At 39.6% G+C, this 20,433-nt stretch overlaps 1 protein-coding gene across 6 annotated transcripts; it reads right to left on the bottom strand.

Annotated features, from left to right (window-relative positions):
• Positions 1–1,710: 1,710 nt before the first annotated feature.
• Positions 1,711–20,224, bottom strand: LOC137123358 (NLR family CARD domain-containing protein 3-like). Of its 6 annotated transcripts, none has more exons than XM_067496954.1 (8): positions 19,775–20,214; positions 17,439–17,721; positions 11,843–11,926; positions 7,518–9,363; positions 6,976–7,149; positions 6,242–6,415; positions 5,811–5,857; positions 1,711–5,391 (listed from the first exon to the last, which is right to left on the bottom strand). In XM_067496954.1, exons 2-8 carry the CDS (start codon positions 17,713–17,715, stop codon positions 4,775–4,777), a joined length of 3,219 nt encoding a protein of 1,072 aa, XP_067353055.1. In that variant the 5' UTR covers positions 17,716–17,721; positions 19,775–20,214; the 3' UTR covers positions 1,711–4,774. The 6 variants fall into 6 exon arrangements, 5 of the variants coding, with proteins under 5 accessions (XP_067353055.1, XP_067353056.1, XP_067353058.1 ...); XM_067496955.1 differs by lacking the exon at positions 19,775–20,214 and adding an exon at positions 18,302–18,323; XR_010913834.1 differs by having other exon boundaries at positions 5,259–5,391; positions 5,702–5,857; positions 19,775–20,224.
• Positions 20,225–20,433: the final 209 nt, after the last annotated feature.

Below are 20,433 nucleotides of genomic sequence, written 5' to 3'. Positions count from 1 at the left end.
ACTGTGAACTGTCTGCTAAAGCTGAGAGGCCTTCTTTCAGCATACAAAGACATACTCACTGGATGATGCTGATTTATAAGGCTCTTCTTGGCTTGGTTCTGTTATGTTTATGCTCTCTTCTACAAAGAACCATAAGCCCTTATGCTTTGTGTTTGTGTGACATCTATATACTCACTGTTCCTCGTGTTTGGACTTCTGCACTTTGTAATGACAAACTGTATGCAAAAGCTAAATTATTGTTTATTGTAACTTATTGTTTGTAATATGCACTTAAAACTATATACATTTTACTATGACGCGTTTTGCTGACCTCTTTGCCAGGTCGCCCTTGTAAATGACATCCTGATCTCAATGGGATTTATCTGGTTAAATAAAGGTTAAATTAAAAAAAAATAAATGAAATACCCTCCACAGCAAAGAGTCTGTGGAGGGCAGTGTCCTCTTCCGTGTTGTGGTCTACTGGGGCAGCAACATGACAAATTAATCAACACAATTGTATAATTTCTTCCACCCATTGTAGTTTTCTGGGCGAACACAGAAGCACATTCAGAATCAGATTACTGCCACGTGCACCAAGGACGACCGCTGCAGATCCTTTTTCCCAGTGGGACATAGACATGAGTAAAAACAGGACAAGCGTGTTTTCTATCCTGCTGCTACTTGCAGAATATTTTACTTTAATATGTGCAACACACTGCTGTCTAGTTATGGAGTTTCTGTCCGTAACATAACTGCACTTTGTCATGACTGTAAATTGCTGTAGATTCATCCTCACATCCCATCCCACAGCCAACTTTTGAAAAATAATTCCCTATGTCCTATTATTCTCTTTCATTCATTGTATATCACTGCTGTTTATTCTACAACTCAACCCTGTGTTGGTGTGAATCTGTAACCATGTTGTGCGGGTCAGTATGGAGGCCAGTTGTTCAGAACATTACTGTGAAGCTGCTCAGGGCTGTTTGTAGGATTAGGTCATGTAGGAGGTAACCACCAGATAGAGTGGCACCAAAAAAATGTTTGCATTTGTTAATTTCTGAGCTGTGTTTATGCAGGAGACTGCTTAACATCTATTGTGCACATTTTCCTTCTACAGACAGAGAAATTAAACACATGACCCAGCTGCACACTGCAACAATCGGGCTGAGGCAGTGTGACAATCACACACACACACTCTTCCCATCAACAGTTTGTTGACAAGCCACTACTTGTCCAGACTTTATCCACGTACCTTTGAGGTGAGTCACTAATGGAAATGAAAATGTGGTCTCACATAGCAGAAGCTCTTCCTCTGAGTTCAGTGTGTGTAGGACAGGACAACAGCACGTGAGCTGCCAATATTCCAAACAGGTTTTCTGTTTAGTGACATTAAGTTAAATGAAAATTCTACTTTATTAAAGCTTTTTTTGCATTTTAAAACAATGCTATTTAAATTAGATTTTGTAATATTCCCTTTAAATGTTTTATAATGCACTGGAAAATTGTTTGCAGCCACAAACACTCTTGTGCTTTTCCCTTTGTGTCAAACCCTCATTACTTAATGCAATTATTAAATCTTTGCTTATAACTTGAGCAGGAACACAATCACTTCCAAAAAATTCCAATTATATCTAAGGTTGTCAACAATTAAACAAGAGAAACCAAAACGAGAGAAACAAGAAAGTCAGAGTCACAAGTGAAGACAGATGACAAACTAAACACACAGACAGGTGAAAGGGTTTTCATTTTTATTCTAAATTGTACAGGATGTGTCACCTGCCGTCTCAGATCATAACAATCACCTCCCTCAGAAAAGAGAGAGGCTTCTCCAAACACATCAGAAAAAGCCTTCAGACTCAGAATGAGCTGCAAGCACTGTGGCAATTTTAACAGCAAACAGATTCTGTCATATTTTATCCTTTTAGTCCCATTCTAAAACATAAACATAACTAGGCAACAAACACAAGTACACAATTACTTGATGACAAGATGGAAGAGTCTAGCAGGCGACTAGTTATACAACTGATGAACTATCAGATTCAGCTTTATTTAGAGTAGTTGGGTTAGTTAGTTTTCTAACTTTAATATTATTGTAAGTACTCACATTGTTGAACGGTGTTTGTGCTGAGCACTACAGTGTAGAGGTCTCTAGCATGTGTTAGCTCTATTTTGTTTAGCGGCCAGAAGTCAAATGTCACTGCTCTCTGATGGGAGGAGCATCAGCGATGTGATTGGACGATAAGTATGTCTTGTTTCCCCACCCAGGGGAGGAAAGTGAAAAAAAAAATCTGTGTGTGTGAGAGGATTTGATTTGCATCCACAGGATGAGGTCTACAAATGTTTAACCTTCCTCGGGCATTCTTGTACATTTTTCTCAACTTTTTGGAGGGTATTTGATGATCATTTTGGCTGTGTGTCAACTTGTGGCATGACTTTTTGCAAGACATTTTATTTTTAGTAACATTTTTGAAATTCAATGTCATTTATTTTTACATGCCATTTATACTCTATTTATGCATTTTGCACCCTCTGAACACCTTTGTTGGCATAAAAGTACATGCATCATACATAACTATTTTCAACTTTTTTTCATAAACTTCCAACCTTCACAAAACTACCAAACATCAAACAGGATTATCCAGGCTTTGAATATGTAATCAATGTGTGTGTTTGAGAGATAAATTGATTCAAATAAATCTATCTTTAGAAACAGGCTATGTACCACAGGCCTATAAGGTAGCTGTAATTATACCACTACTTAAAAAACCCTGTCTTGACCAAGATGTTTAAGCCAATTACAGACCAATATCTAATCTTCCCTTTAATTCTAAAATAATTAAAAAGTAGTTGCAAAACAATTACATGATCACCTTCATAGGAATAATTTGTATGAAGACTTTCAGTCAGGATGTAGAGTTCATCATAGTACAGTAACAGCACTGGTAAAAGTCACCAACGATCTTCTCATGGCCTCAGATAATGGACTCATCTCTATACTTGTTCTGTTAGATCTTAGTGCCGCATTTGATACCATTGATCATAACATTTTATTACAGAGACTGGAACATGAAATTGGGATTAAAGGAACTGAACTAGGTTGGTTTAAATCTTATCTATCTGATAGATTTCAATTTGTTCATGTTAATGATGAATCCTCCATGCACACAAAGGTTAGCTATGGAGTTCCACAAGGCTCTGTGTTAGGACCAATACTTTTTACTTCATATATGTTTCCTTTAGGCAACATTATTAGAAAACACTCCATGAATTTCCACTGATATGCTGATGATACCCAGCTATATTTATCTATGGGACCAGATGAAAAAAATCAGTTAATCAAGCTTCAAGCCTACAAGACATGAAGACCTGGATGTTCTACAACTTTTTACTTCTAAACTCAGACAAAACTGAAGTCATAGTATTTGGGCCCAAAAATCTCAGAGATATGATGTCCAACCATATTGTTACTCTAGATGACATAACTCTGGCCTCCAGTACTACGGCAAGGAACCTTGAAGTTATTTTTGACCAGGATTTGTCATTTTCCTCACATATAAAACAAATCTCTAGACCAGCCTTCTTCCAACATCTTGTCTCAAAGTGATGCAATAAAACTAATCCACACATTTGTTACTTCTAGGTTAGACTACTGTAATTCCCTACTTTCAGGATGCCCCTAAAAAGCCTACAATTTATCTAAAATGCTGCAGCAAGAGTGCTGACTGGAAGCTGATAGCTGGAACAGTGTGTTTTCCATTTGTGACGGCCGTCAAATTGTTGTCTGTTCTACTTGTAGGAAGCTGGAGGTGGAGCCAAGTAAAGTGGTTGAGGACACCTGGACCCAGTGTCGTACTTCCTATAAAACCCTGGCCTCCCTCAGAGACAAGCGGGTTGCATGCTCAACTTTTGCTTGCGTTGTTGTCATGTTTTGTTATATTAAATAATCTATGTCACAAAATATCAGGGGGCTTCACAGCTTTTAAATATGTAAGGGACCGTTTTTCTCACTAAACCTGGGAAGCAATTAACAACAGCGTGAAGTAGCAGATTCAAAGAAATTGATGTTTCCCTTTAACCAACCACCAACAAGGAGGTGACAAACACACACTAGGTAAACATGGCAGTGTTTCTTGTTTCCAGACGATCATGTCACTGTGAAAATATCCTCATATTGGTTCAGAGAGCCGAAGATGAACAATGGGAAGAGCCTTCTGTGTGATCGTCTTAACTTCTGTTACTTCAGTTTGTCTTATGCGCCATTGATTTGCTAATCTGACAGCCAATCAGAGTGCTGTCTCTCACAAACAATGTCTGGTTCTGATTGGACATGCTGGATCAGTAAAAAGCTGCCAACAGGGGACGAACTAATGCCAGTGGTGCAGGACACAGCTAAACTACTACAGAAACAGACGCTCAGCACTGGCCCTCTTCCAGAACAGACATGATGTGTCATGTACAGAACAGAGCAACAAGGAAATGTTTAAAGTCATGTGGATACAGCTATCAAGTCAACATTTTATTATGTTTCCAGAATGAAATCAGTTTATGAAAAAAGTTTATTTCCCTTTTGAGTTAGTTGATGTCTGGGCTGTGGGGAAGCTGTGGTTCTGAGGGTGTGCAGGATGTTTATTTACATGCTGTGCTGTGACTAGCCGAGACTGAACAACAACGTCAGTGATTTGTTTGTAAAATCCATCTTCTCTGACTAACAGACATTACGTGTTAAAATAATCAGTGTCATAAAATCAAACTGCTGGTTTCTGCTGGTTTCAGCGTGCTCTCCATTGGTTCTCCATCACAACATATTTGCATCACGTTTATCTTTCTTTAGCTTTTCCTGTCCCATTGTGGGTGTCCTTTTGTCCAGGTCTCCCACAGTAGTGTAAGAAAGAAAAACTGAGGAGCCAGGTGACCTAAACCTAAAGCCAGCATACAGAGGTTCAGTAAATGTGGTGCTGAAGGTGTGGAGGTGGATCAGTTGGTCAGAGAATACTTTGTAGAAGGACAGAGTGCCAGCAGGACAGTCCACATACACTGCTACTCTGTTGGAGACAGAGAAGAGATACGCACGAGGACTTTTACTTTTGCTATTGTGACAAACAGAGAAACTGCCAGCGGAGCAGCTCAGACTCCAGGACTGGTCATTAAGTCCAAACAAGCAGTCCACAGAGTTTCCCCTCCTTCTGATTCCTCTGTGAGTCACTGCTACAGAAACTGATCCACTCCACTCCACTTCCCAGTAACAGCGACCGGTCAGACTGTTACTGCACACCAGCTGAGGACAGAAATCAAACCTGTCTGGATGATCAGGGTACAGCTGTTCCTCTCTGACACGTGTCACCCTTCTGTTGTTGTCAGACAGTTTGAGGTAACTGTTTACTGTGTTAATGTCCACTATGAGTCCACAGGCCCCTGAGACAGAATAAAAGAAACAGTTAATCTAATTTTAATCAAAGGTCAGTTAGATTCTAACCTCTAGATCTCGTATCATGTAAATGTAGAGGCAATGTTCTACAGATGACTAAACCATTCACTGAGAGCAGTGGGTGTCAACAAGGTTCAGATAAACATTTGGAATCTCTAATCATATGGCTTTCAATCTGATTGAAGAACGTTTGTCCATGTAAACACAGCTAATGATGCAGCAGGTGTTAAAATGGATGTTTAATGAAGAAATGTCTGCAGTTAATTTAGAATGAACTTCTTAAAGCCAATAAAGTACTTTTAGTGTTTAATAGGTGTTGATCCTGCAAAGGGAGGCAGCCATATCGTGCTATAGTAGGTCTCTGGATGTCACACAGTAAACGGCAGCACAGCAATTGTTGGCTCACATTTCTTCACACCAGGCTCCAACCTCTGCTCTCCACTGTGATCCATCCTGAAGAGAGAGACAAAGTCAGACTGAACCTTCAGAGGCTTCATCATCAACTGTCCTCATAAACCTTTACTCAGATCCATTACGAGGACAAGGCTTCTCATAAAAGACTTCTGTCTTTTATGAGAACCCTCAACAAAATGGCTCTCATGTAGCCCAGGTTAATATGGAGCATTAATTGTGTACATCATCAGAAAGTGATGTTACATTTATACATAAAGTTTATATTTTTGCTTTGCAAAAGATTATTGTAACTCACTTTATTGAACAGTAATATGCAGTATGATACTTTTGACAAATAACTTTACTGACGCTTCAGTATACAGACTTCAACACAGCAATCCTGTGAACTAATGGTCAGTGTCATCTGTTGTCATTGGTTCATACCTGAGAGTGTCCAACTTCCACTGTGGATCATTGAGTCCAGCAGACAGCAGCTTAATTCCTGAATCTCCTGGATGATTGTAGCTGAGATCCAGTTCTCTCAGATGAGAGTGATTGGAGTTCAGTGCTGAGGCCAGAGAAGCACAGCCTTCCTCTGTGATGAGACAACCTGAAAGTCTGGAGATGCACACACAGTTATATTTCTTTTTTTCTATGTGTTTTTTAGCTTGTAATCTGGAATCTGCAATAAAAAGCGTATACCCCACTCTCATTGAAAACAATTACAAATAGCCAACCCAGGTTGTTAAAAATGTTCCAACTATTAATGTGATCCTTCTGGTTTCACGCACCATTGTGGGCACGTTATCAAAATTAAACAGAAAGACTACATTAAAACTATTTCTTATCTGTACAATTTGAACACTGCTGTCCTTTCAGCATCTTCACATGTAGCTGTTTCTGATGAAAGAAATTGACCTAATGGATGCTTCAGTCTGCGTGGACTAAACTCTTCAGTTTTGCTAACATGCCACTCAAACCTTTGATGTTCTGAATGTCGTAGCCAACATTCAGGGGTTAGAATCGCAAATAAACAGAGCATGAAAGTCTGTGGAAATATTTGATTTAGACGTTGACGTCACACTATTCGCACAGACATTAAAATTACTTTTGACTATGCAGCTGGCTATGCTGCAACATTTACGTGATCACTTGTTAAATAGAAGCTGAATCCTTACTTGAGAGTTTCCAGTCTACAGTGTGGTCTCTGCAGTCCAGCAGACAGCAGCTTCAGTCCTGAATCCTGCAGGTCATTGTTACTCAGGTCCAGCTCTGTCAGACTGGACAACTGGGAGCTGAGAACTGAGGAAAGAGCTTCACAACTTCTTTCTGACAGATTACAGCTGCTCAGCCTGAACAAGAGTTAGTGACAATTTCTCTTATAAGTAATGTGAAAACAATGATTATACAGTTGCCAAGCTTTGGTCAATGAGTTATTAATTGCTCATTAATATCTGAAATGACTGAACATTTTAGGAGAGTAGTGATTTCATTGGTATTTTTCAAGGCTCATTTAGACAATTACTGTGTATATGAAATATGTACAACAACGTAAGCTCAGCTCAATGAGACATAATTTACCATGGCTGCATTTAACTGTGGAAATAAATGAATGCATGTGGAGGAAAGATTTTAATACAAAGGTATTTAGTTAGAATATCAGTTGACTGAGAACTACCTTACACAAATATTGTAGTTAGAATTTGCAGTTGTCACCTACAGAGCTTTGTTGGAGGCCTTGACCACTGGCAGCAGCCTCAGAAGAGCCTCCTCTGAAGCAGAAAATTTCTTCAGGTCAAACACGTCCAGATCTTTTTCTGATGTCAGTAAGACGAAGACCAGAGCTGACCACTGAGCAGGAGACAGTTCTTCTGTGGAGAGACTTCCTGTACTCAGGTACTGTTGGATCTCCTCCACTAGAGAACCATCATTCAGTTCATTCAGACAGTGGAACAGGTTGATGCTTCTCTCTGGGGACAAATTCTCACTGATTTTTTTCTTGATGTACTGGACTGTTTCCTGATTGGTCTGTGAGTTATTGTTTGTCTTTTTCAGCAGATTCTGTAGTTTTTCCTGATTGTTCTGCAGTGAAAGACCCAGGAGGAAGCGAAGGAACATGTCCAGTTGTCCATTTGGGCTCTGCAGTGCACGGTCTATAAAGATCCTGTGGATCTTCATAGATGATCTTCTGGTCAGAAGCAGCGAAAGGTTTTGAAATGACAGTCGGGGGAAAGAAATCACATTTTTGTTTCTGTTGATAAATGACATCCTCACATAAACAGCAGCCAGAAACTCCTGAACACTCAGATGCACAAAGCTGAACATCTTGTCTTTCTTTCTCCCACGTACTTCTTTAAAGATCTCTGTGAACACTCCTGAACACACTGAAGCTCCACTGACATCAAGGCCACTCTCTTCCAGATCTTTCTCATAGAAGATCAAGTTTCCTTTTTCCAGCTGCTGAAAAGCCAGTTTTGCTAATGATTCAATGTACTGATTACACTTCTCTGGGCCGTACTTCTCTTTTGTCCGATCAATCTGAAACACCAGGAACTCTGTGTACATCTCAGTCAGGGTCTTGGGGAGCTCTCCTCCCTCTCTGGTTTTCAATACATCCTCCAGAACTGTAGCAGTGATCCAGCAGAAGACTGGGATGTGGCACATGATGTGGAGGCTTCGTGATATCTTGATGTGGGAGATGATTCTGCTGGCCTGCTCCTCATCTCTGAACCTCTTCCTGAAGTACTCCTCCTTCTGTGGGTCAATGAACCCTCTGACCTCTGTCATGCTGTCGACAAATTTTCGAGGGACCTGATTGGCTGCTGCAGGTCGTGTGGTTATCCAGAGGCGAGCAGAGCGTAGCAGTTTGCCATTGATGAGTTTCCTCAGCAGCACATCTACTGTGGTGGACTCTGTTACATCTATAGAACCAATGTCATCAGCATCAAGGTCTAGATGAAGGCGGCTCTCATCCAGTCCATCAAACACAAACAGAAGCTTGAATTTGCTCTTGTCATAGTTAGTGTTTCCTGATGACTGTAAAGTTGTAAATATGTAGTTAAGAGCTTCCTCTTTGATATCTGCAGTTTCTGGGATACATTCATGAACAAGCTTTGCCAAACTAAACTTTTCTCCAGTCAGTGGATTCAGCTGACGAAAGGTGAAGGGAAAAATGAGGTCCACATCTTCATTGGTCTTCATTTCAGCCCAGTCCAACACAAACTTGTGCACAAGGTACGTTTTTCCAATTCCTGCAATTCCATTGGTCAGTACTGTTTTTATGGGTCTGTATTCCCCAGAGGGGTGTTTGAACATGTCACTGGGTTTTACTGGTTTCTCTGGTTCTGCTGGGTTTGGGGTCTTCTCAATCTGTGTGATCTCGTGCTGTGAGTTGAGATGTACTTCACCCCCTGCTGTGATGTATAGCTCAGTGTAGATATCAACCAGACGTTGTTTATCTTCTGCCCATCCTTCATGAGCACACATGAACTTGTCCTGGAAGTTTGATTGAAGCTGCTGTTGGTAATATTTGATGGACTGTGGCTCTGGAACTGGAACAATGAAATCTACGTCCAACAAGAAGTGAAAAAGACAAAATAGGTACATAGGTAATACATCTGAGTCAAATATTTAAAAAAAGTTTAACGTTTTTTTGTTTTGTTTTGTTTTTAGGTAAAAGCAAAGAACCCAAAGGTGTGAATGTATTAGGGCTAGAAATATGACCTAAAGAAACTCAGAAGATGGGGATGGAAATAATAAGAATTATTTTTTATTGAAACTAAAACTAAGTTATAGTTTGAGGAGAAGGTGGATGATGGGGAAGACAACCAATGGACAAAAGCACTTCCAGGTAAGTAATGTCAAACTTTCATGAGATGCATTCTGGGGCACTGGAAAAGAAAAGCAGGTAAGTGTAGGACCAATGCTAGAAAACAGTATAACCAGAAAAGTAAGCAGACTTACTGCTGAGATATGGAGAATGGGCTGGGAAACTATGACCTTTGTTGGAGAATTACAGTAGGAGGAAGTGGGAGCCAGGTAAGATGGAGTCAAGCACAGAAGATGATAATAATGAATCCCACAGGTTTCAATGCCCAAATACTGAGCCGACAGATGCCAATGCCAGATCCAATGTTCCCTCTAATTTTTCATGTGTCTGAGCAAACACACAAACTCCCTGAGCATTCTCCCTTAGACCACTGTGAGAAACATCAGATGTGTGCACTGTGCTCATGCCAGCATCGCATCCATCCAAGTTACATGGTTAATTAAAAGAATGAAATTACAGCATTTACAGTTCTGTTAGAATACTTTTAATCAAGTGCTTTAGTCCACTTACAATGAAAATTACAAAAATATTGTTCATGTCCTGTGTAGTATGTTAACGCTATCAGAAGTATAAATATTTAATTTCAACTATGGCAAAACATGAACTGCCAACCAAACCAAGCCACGATGGCTGGTTTGGTTGGCTGTAGCCCAGTTGGTAAGGCAGTTGACCATGGACCACAGTGGTTCGATCCCTGCTCCTGGCTACATGTCAAAGTGTGCTTGGGAAAGACACTGAACCCCATGTTGCTCCTGGTGGGTCAGGTGAGCACCTTGCAGCCACTGCCATCAGTGTGTGAATGGGAATCTACATTGTAAAGCACTTTGGATAAATGCCCTATATAAGAGACTATTTACTAAGAGACTATTTAACGATAAACTCCAATTTTGAAGACTATTCACATTTTTATTATAAAGCTCTGACTTGTATTATGAGTATGAGGCAGTGTGTGAAGCTCCTCCTGTCCACACATCTCCTTTCCGAATGCAGGCCAGATAGTAAGTGTTATTTAGAGCAAACCTGGTAAAGACAGTTGCTTCTTGCAGCAACTCAAAGTCTGAGAAGCTGAGTTGGGTAACGATTTTTGAGTGTTATCTGATTAAGGCCTTGATAGTCGATAGACAGTCATAGTCCTCCATAACGTTTAGTAAAAAAGAAAAAGGCTGTGCCTGCTGGTGAAGGGTCAAGTGAGCCCTTCTGCAAATGCAGAAAGTGAGTACAGTCTGCCCCTAGGGCATTGAGCCTAGAAGCAAGTCGATGGTGCAGTCAAAGTTCATTGGCAAAGAGGTGGCCTTGGATTTACTGAAAACCTTCAGATCCAGTGGGAGGAGGAGTTAGGTCGGGAAAATCCCAGGGCCTTCTTTAGGAGTTGAGCAGAGGGCCACAGATGCAGCACAAAGACAGGAAGTTGAACAGGACTCTCCCAAATTCAAGACTTTACTGGACCCCCAATAAATCTGAGGGTTAGGCTGGGTTCATGAGAGAATGGCTCAGATGCTCAGATGAGCATCTTGATTGGTAGAAAGAGATGATGACAAGAGTAAGTACGTTTCAAGAACAGTTGGAGGTGAGGGTGCTTAACTCCACAGCATACTCAGATCAAAATCTTTTTCCTTGAGTGATCTTTGTCAGGTGGTGGAAAGCCCCCCTGTCTGGTTTGGTGGGGGTCAAAAATCCTCCATAGCTCTTTATAAAAAGCTTTTTAAGGATGACACAAAAAGAGATTCACATTCCCACTCTGCTGTTTACCTTAGTCGCTTAACCAGAAAGCAAGGAGAGGATTCGTCCGTTAAGAGTTTTTCTTCTCCACTGTTGCCTAGGACTTGTTCAACGGGGAATTGTTGGGTTCTCTCTATACATCTTTATAGTCTTGACTTTATTCTGTAAAGTGCCTTGAGATGATTTTGTTGTGAATTGGCACTATATAAATAAAGGTGAATTGAAAAGTTGAATGAATGCTACACGGAATGTTCTGGAGGGCTGAACTTTGGCTCAGGAGTGAAGGAAGGAGTGGAAACAAAGGCGGAGAGGTGGAGACAGAATTAAATGGCTGATTTGTAGGGTTAAAGAGAAATTCTCTGCTCAGAAACTGGCGTGACTGGTCTCAGAGAGAACACCCTCTACTCGGATTTTCCACTCACCCGTGTCCGATAGATCCATTACGGTCGACTCGTACTGTGAGGGCTATATATATATAAATATAAAATATATATTACCTTCAGTCTGAGGAAGAGGAGCTTGAGTCTGACAGGAGGGAGATTCTCTGTTCTCAGTAGTCTGCCCACCATCAGGGACGTCCACTGACACAGACAGAGATAATGTATCATCAGGTGATTCAGAGCTCATTATGTGTCACATGTTCCTGCCATGTTTGTGTGTTTAATCATCAGTGGATCCTCTGGTTTCTGGGCCAACCTCATTATGAGTTCTCTCTGTTCCCAATGCAATGATCCTTGTACAGTTTTTGTATGTAGGGCAGCATTTTTTACAAACAGTTTCTATCGTCAGTTGATGAATTTGAATGGAAACAGATTGGGCTGCATTTAAGTTTGTGATTCTGAATGTGCTTCAACATGAGGTTTGGCTCAGGTCATCTAATAGCTGAGATGTTATTAAATAGTTCACAAACTGAAATAAAGAGCTTCTGAGAGAGAAAGTTTTGTGGAAAGAAGATTTGTAATATATTTTTCATGTTTCATTATATACTAAAAGTTTAAAAACACTTTCATGCCTTTGTATTTCTTATATCTCTAATATATCTAAAATTCCAAACCGGATAGAAAGACATCCTAAGGGATCAAAAGTTGTGATACACGGCAAAAATGACACCAAACGCCAACAGTCCGAGCTGTTGAAACATGACTTCATGTCAACTCACTGGAGAGTTTTAACGAGAGATGGTTCTTCATTTCCAGCCCAATTCTCACACTGGGTCGCAGTGTTGGCTGATTCTCCAGACTCCTCAGCCTGCAAACATGGCTTCAACCACAAGTCTCCACACACGGACTGTTTAACATTGACAATTTAAGTCTATTCTGGGATCGTCCTCAGTACTTCAAACAAGATGGTCTGCATCCAAACTTTCTTGGATCACGGATGTTGACTGAGAACATTGTCCATAGCATCTCAGTCTCTGGTGATTGACAGACCATTGGAAACACCTGTGGCTCTGATGTGCTCACCTCTCCTGCATTCTCTGCTCCAACACCCGACAACATCCACAGGTATAAACAGTCTGAGATCTCAATCTGACGTTACCAGGAGACAAAATGATGCTCTTATGGATTTTAATTTTTCTCACTCTTTTATTGTCTTAATGAATGTTATGATCTTAACCAGACTGCTCTTTGCCCCATAGAGACTATATCTGTTCCTCCACCACCTAAACTATTTAAACCAAAAATGAACACAAGGAGAGTTAATCATAATAACCTAATAAAAGTTAAGACGACTCCTCTTACAGAACCAAAACCCAAAACAATAAAATGTGGATTATTAAATATCAGATCTCTCTCTTCTAAATCTCTGTTAGTAAATGACTTAATACACGATCATCAATTCCATTTATTTTGTCTTACTGAAACTTGGCTGCAACAGGAAGAATGTGTCAGTTTAAATGAGTCAATCCCCCCAAGTCATATTAATTATCATGTTCCTAGAAGCACAGGTCGAGGTGGAGGAGTAGCAGCAATATTTCACTCTAGCTTAACAATAATTCCTAGACCTAAACATAGCTATAACTCATTTGAGAGCCTTACTCTTAGCCTTTCACACCCAAACTGGAAAACTCAAAAACCACTATTATTTGTTATCGTGTACCGTCCTCCAGTCCCTTATTCAGAGTTTTTGACTGAATCTTCTGATTTTCTATCTGATTTAGTGCTTAGTACAGATAAAGTCATTATAGTGGGTGACTTTAACATTCATGTAGATGCTGACAGTAACTGTCTGAGCACTGCGTTTAGTTCATTATTAGATTCAATTGGTTTTTCCCAAAAGGTAAATAAACCCACTCACTGTTTTAGTCACACGTTAGACCTTGTCCTTACGTATGGAATTGAAGCGGATAATTTAACAATATTTCCTCACAACTCTCTTCTGCCTGACCATTTTCTAATAACATTTGAATTTACAATATATGATTATACAGCAGTTAGAAAATGTCACTACCGCAGTTGCTTAAGTGAAAATGCTGAGAACCTTTATTTTACTCCTGCACAAGTTGATTATCTGATTCTGCAGCTTCACTGCCTATGAAACATGATGTTGTTGTCCCTCTAAAAAAGAAAGCAGTGAATCAGAGGAGATGGCTTCCATAGTATAGTTAACAAATGTTCAACTTAAAGCAGACATCATGAAAATGAGAAAGGAAGTAGTGTTCCTCTATTTTGAAGAATTTCATTTAGCCTGGAAAAACTGTTTAATAATGTATAAAAAAGCCTACAACAGCATATTATTCATCCATAATAGAGGACAATAGGAACAACCCCCGGTTTCTGTTCAGCACTGTAGCCAGGCTGACTGGCTGACAGCCATAGTTCTGTTGAGCCTAGTTTTCCCTTAACTCTAAGCAGCAATGACTTCAATCTATCTTTAGAAACAGACTATGTACCATAGGCCTATAAGGTAGCTGTAATGAAACCGCAACTTAAAAAACCCTGTCTTGTCCCAGGTGTTTTAGCCAATTACAGACTAATATCCAATTTCCCCTTTATTTCTAAAATCCTTGAAAAAGTTCAAAACAATTATGTGATCACCTTCATAGGAATAATTTGTATGAAGACTTTCAGTCAGGATTTAGAGTTCATCATAGTACAGAAACAGCACTGGTAAAAGTCACCAACGATCTTCTCATGGTCTCAGATAATGGACTTATGTTTGTACTCGTCCTACTAGACCTTAGTGCTGCATTTGAAAGCATTTTATTACAAAGACTGGAACATAGATTTGTGATTAAAGGAACCCCACTGCGTTTTTTAAAATTTTATCTTTCAGACAGATCCCAATTTGTTCATGTTAATGATGAAACATTAATTATGGAGTTCCACGGGGCTCTTTGTTAAGACAAATGCTTTTCACTCTGGAAATTTCACCTCTAAGCAGTATTATTAGGAAACATTCCATGAACTTCCACTGCTATGCAGATGATACCAGCTATATTTATCTGTGAAACCAGAAGAGACTGACCAATTAGTCAAACTTCAAACATTTCTATAGGGTATAAAGCCCTGGATGTCCTATAATTTCCTACTTCTAAACTCAGACAAAACTCAAATTATTGTTGAAATTATTATTCTTAAATTATTTGGGCCTAAGAAGATGAGAAATATGCTGTCTAACAATATAGTTACTCTAGATGGCATAAGTCTGGCCTCCAGTACTACTGCAAGGAACCTTGGAGTTATGTTTGACCAGGATTTGTCCTTTAACTCACATATAAAACAAATCTCTAGAACAGCCTTCTTCCACCTACGGAACATTGCCAAAATTAGGAGCATCCTGTCTCAAAGTGATGCCGAAGAACTGGTCCATGCATTTGTTACTTCTAGGTTGGACTACTGTAATTCCCTACTTTCAGGAACTAAAGAGCCTGCAATTAATCCAAAATGCTGCAGCAAGAGTGCTGACTGGAACTAGTAAGAGATCATATTTCACCTTCACTAGCTGCTCTCCATTGGCTTCCCATAAAACCTAGAATAAAATTCCAAACCCTCCTTCTTACATAGAAAGCTCTTAATTGTCAAGAACAATCATATCTAAAAGACCTTATAGTACCATATAATCCCAGTTATCCTGTCCTCCCAAAGAGTGGAACTTGTTCTATGCTAGACAGTTAGCTAACATGTGAGTGTAAAGTCCTCCAATAGGAGTAAATTTTCTTGAATGTTTAATGAAGGCTCATTTTCCTTTTTCTCTTGCTGAAGACAAATAACAATAGGAATTAAAATAACATAAGATACATCTTACAGGTACAATTCAAGGTTTCAAATATTGAAATAGATATGTGCTGAGTCACAACAGCAATGATCACAACAATTGACTATAGCTCTGAATTAACGATTTTGAAGCAAAATAATAATGCAGCAACCATATTATGTTTACAGCATCAAAAAGGGTAATAAAAAAAAATACTTACGGACAAATAATGTCCAAGGCTACAGCATTATAAAGAAGAGTAGCAGCAGGCGATCAGGCCTCTAGAGTGCTTCAGTAACTCTCAGGAGAATTCCAGGCTCTAAACATACTACTGCTAGCTGACCAAAAGAGGGCACTGCTGTTCAAAAAACTCCATGAACAAAGCTATTTAAAGGTTTTTAGCAGCTGTAAATGCACATGAACAGAGGGCAGAACGCCAATACACGACTTGGTTCCCAGAAATTCCAATGGTAGAATGGGAAGCAGAACCTTTAGCTATGAAGCTCCTTTCCTGTGGAACCAGCTTCTAATTCAGATTCAGGAAACAGACACCCTATCTACTTTTAAGTCCAGGCTTAAAACCTTCCTTTTTGATAAAGCATATAGTTAAAGCTGTTCAGTTAACCTGAACTAGCTCTTAATTATGATACTATAGGTTTATACTGTTGCTGGAGGTTTCTGCGGTTAAAGGGAGTTTTTCTTCTCCAGTGTTGCCTAGGGCTTGTTCAAAGGGGATTTGTTGGGTTGCCGCTACATACTTGTATAGTCTGGGCTTTATTCTGTAAAGTGCCTTGAGATGACTTTGTTGTGAATTGACACTATATAAATAAAGTTGGATTGAAATGAAATGAAAACAAATGAACAACAGTTGGTCAGCTGGCCTCGTGCAGAGTTGGGCTAAGGTTTGCAAATCAGAAGAATAGGAAGTCTTTGGGACTGACGATTCAAACTTTGAGGTGTTTGGATTTAAGTGAACAGAATATGTTGAATGCAGAGTGTAATTTCTTTACCTTGCCAGCAAATGCATCAATATCTCGTTCATATACTTGATTGTGGGATGAATAAATGACCTTTTTGAATCTTGAAAAGTTGATGGATACCTGGCTATCATCCGCAGTAAAGCATGGAGGGGGCTCTGGGGTGACCTGGGGATATTTTGATAAAGGAAGAGTGGGTGATATGCATCATGTGCAAGGCCTCCATAATCAGCATGGATAAAACTCCATACTGAAGAGGCATGACACTCTCACCAGGCAAAGACTAATTGGGGATAACTTGATTTTGTAGCCAGGCAATGACTTCAAGCATTCTTCCTGGTTGTGTGAGAATTATCTGGAGAAGAAAGTAGCTGCTGGAATAGTCTCAGGGATGGCTTGGCCAGTTCAGATAAATAGGCTAGATCTGAACCTGTTCAAGCTTTATGGTAGATGCTGGACTGAGGAGTTTGGGAACACTGTTTAACCAGCTCCGCAGATCTTTGGGAAGTGCTGTAAAAGGTCTGGGAGATAATTACACCTGAAAATCTGCAAAAACCGATGAGTTAAAAACACAATGGATTTGTCAGAAAGTTATTGTTTCAAAGGGAAGTTTTCTGATGAAAGTAATGTTTCATATGCAATTTTTATTTGACCAGTTTTCTGTGCCGAAATATGCTTAAAATGAATTGGTCATTTTTTGTGTTTTGTGATCTATTTACAAACAATTGTTTAAATAAAACCAACAAAAGATAATAAAAATACAAAAGTGCGTAGGTGTTGATAAACCTTTTCTTGCCAGTGTTTCCATGCTTTGTAATATTTTAATGCTGCATTCCCTTTTAATGGAAAGTCCAGCTTGATTTACTAAAAGTCAGTGTGGTTCTTTTAACTTTTTCTCGTATTTCTTTGACAGACTCACCTTGTGGTCGTGAGCTGCTGTCAGACAAACTCTGCACCAGGTCGTTCCTGTTGATCCTCTCTAAAACCTTCCTGGTCACCGTTACAGCGACAGGAAGTCTGTATGTCTGCACCATCAGATCCACTGTGTCCCACCTGGTTGTCGTCTGCAGTCGGCACCTCTTCATAGTTGGGAAGCCCTGGAGGATGTCTGGCTGCTGCAGGAACCACTTGAATTTATTAAATTCTTCATCTCCTAAGTCCTCCAGAGTGTTTAACAGCTCCTCTGCTGTTAACATGGTTCCCTGATGGAGTCACATCATAATGTCAGCAGGTCTGAGTTAAAACACTGCTGTGTGATTAAATTAAATCTGTCATTCATTTATATTAAAACAACACTTGAGTCTCACTCTTCAGATTTACATCTTGAAATATATTTATGTAAACCAGTTTTCCTCAGTTTGACTGAGAAGTCAAAACTTAGTCTGATTCTTTATCTGTCTCGGTCCTGAGCAGAGCTGTACAGGTTCATAGGGTGAACATGGATGGGACTGTTTATTACATTAGCAACGGACAGTCAAGTCAAGTTATATCTAGAATGATCCTGTCTGAGGTCAGATGCCACAAAGAGAGAAAGATTAATGTACTTATCATTTTTTATCAGATGATTTTAATCCGTTTTTAGAATTGCACATCTGTAATCTGTGCAGCATTTTTGAGCTCCAAGTTTTGCCTGTTTTCTCTGACTCCCAGTGCTTGAGCCAGCCATCCTGTCAAGACAGCTACAACTCAGCAGAACTGAAGTAGGAGAGCAGAGGAAGAAATTGTGGCCTTGTGTTGTTAGTTCTCTTTTCTGCCATCAGCGCTGTATCATATTGTGTTTACCAGTCATCAATGCAGCTCCCTGATGTTTAAAACTTCATTAACTAATTAAGGGTAATAGACTTAAATGATGGGTTGAAGCTCTTTTAGCTATGATCTGATGCTTTTTATTTCTAAACTACTTATGTTGTCACATAGTGACAGTAACAGTCTAACAACACTGTCATTTCCGGAATAAAACACTAATACAACCACTGAGGAAAAGTCCAGAGAGCTGGAAATAAGCTCAGGATGAATGTGACTCTAATGTAGCAATATTTTATTATTTCCACTGCATTTAATCATAAAGAGAAGAAAACAAAAACTCGCTTTGCTGAATTTAATTATATAAATGTGTGGCAGCAGGGACCAGCTCTGCCCCACTTCTCAGTACAGTAACACCCAGAACTCACAGCTCCGCTTAACATCCGCCCCTTTCTACGTGCATGGCGCCAAGAAGCAAAGGGAGGCAACACCAAGTTCAGTTAGGAAAGCGTTTGTTGTGCTGGTCGTTATATTAATTGATCGACTTCCATACCTCCTTCAATGATCCCATTTGAAGGCGCATTTACAATTAATTCAGTAGCTTTATGTCTGGAAATAGATCATTCGCTTATGTGAATGCAGATCTCTGTAGACAGGCCAAACTCAGCACAACGAGTCAAAAAGTAATATTACGAAGTACCCGCTCACTGTGAGTACTGCTAATATGTCTGCTAATAAGTCTTTTAATTAAGGCTAAGGATGGATGAACTAATAGCCGGCCTGCATCTGCTTTAATGAAGCGATTCCTGTTTGTTGTGGTTCATTTTTATAAAAAAACAACAACAACAACAACAACAAAATGGTAAATTATGAAATAAAATAGCGAGGTTGTAGCGTATAACACAACTTTGATTAGAAATATAGTGGAGTAAAAAGTAAAGATATTTGCTCTTAGATGTAGTGGAGTACATTACAAGTACATTTTTCATGTATCTGTACTTCACTTAAGTATAGTAACAAAGTACTTGTACTAGTCTTTGTTACTGCCTGGTTGTTGTAGTAACAGCAGGTCACACACACTCGTAGTTTATTGTCTCGTAGGTTGATCTCGTTTCAGTTTATAGGCCATGGCTGTGTGGCTGTACTTCACCCTCTCCACAGTGCCCTTCCTACTTTTTTATACCTGATCAAATTGAACTTAAAGCAAATTGTTGGTTAAACCGTGTCATTTCAGCAACTGTGCTCCTAAAATACCAGAAGGCCACTTTTTACTGATAAATCCATATGACACTGTTCACGGGGCTGAAATAGCACCTCAATGTAACGTTTTCTTGTGCATTTCCCTTTTTGTCCTTCTGTCTCTGTAAGTCTCGTGTCAGGTCTGTCTTCCGTCTCCATACTCTTATTAAACACTTTCTAGACCCTCAGCCCCCCTGCAAACAACCTGTACAGCACTTAGTAAAAACTCAACACGTCACTGTGTGAATGAACATTAGCTTCAACAACACTCACATGGAAGCGGGAGCTGTCGTCTCCTCTCTGACATCTTGGTGCAGACTAATGAGCTGCATGAAGAGCTGAGAGGAAAAAAAGCTTGATGGAAACCTCTGCACTTACATAAAGACGAAACAGTGAAGGAGCCCAATCGGGTTGCATCGGTGTGGCCACTAACTTCACTTCCCATTAGTTCACTTCCCACTAAGTTCACTTCCCATTATTGGAAACTGTAACATGAGCCTGTTAAGAAGAGATGTCACTTTTCTTTTCCTTGTATTTTATCTTTGATCATTAAAGATTCGAGGATCCAAGTGCAGTTGAAGAAACATTTTGTCGGCAGGCTGCTGGACCCTTGCAGAAGGCTGTGAAGTTCAGTGAATTGTCAGAAAAAAATGTCAACAGAATCTCACATTTGTCAAGCGTGGATGTGACATAACTTGTACCAACTTGCTGAAATCCATTATTTTTAATTCTTACTATTATTTTACTTATCAGTGCTCATATTATACTATTGACTCTGTTATATGTGCACATTGTTGCCATAATATTATAACACTGATTTTATACTATATATTTTATTATGAATATTTGCTATACTCCGTGTATATGTCGAAGTGTCTCTGGGTAAGACACTTTACCCCCAACAGCCCTTTCCCCTCCCCAGCTGTGCAGTG

This window comes from Channa argus, chromosome 3, assembly GCF_033026475.1.
Source record: "Channa argus isolate prfri chromosome 3, Channa argus male v1.0, whole genome shotgun sequence".
Classification (NCBI taxonomy): domain Eukaryota; kingdom Metazoa; phylum Chordata; class Actinopteri; order Anabantiformes; family Channidae; genus Channa; species Channa argus.
This window is presented reverse-complemented; position numbering and strand designations above follow the sequence as displayed.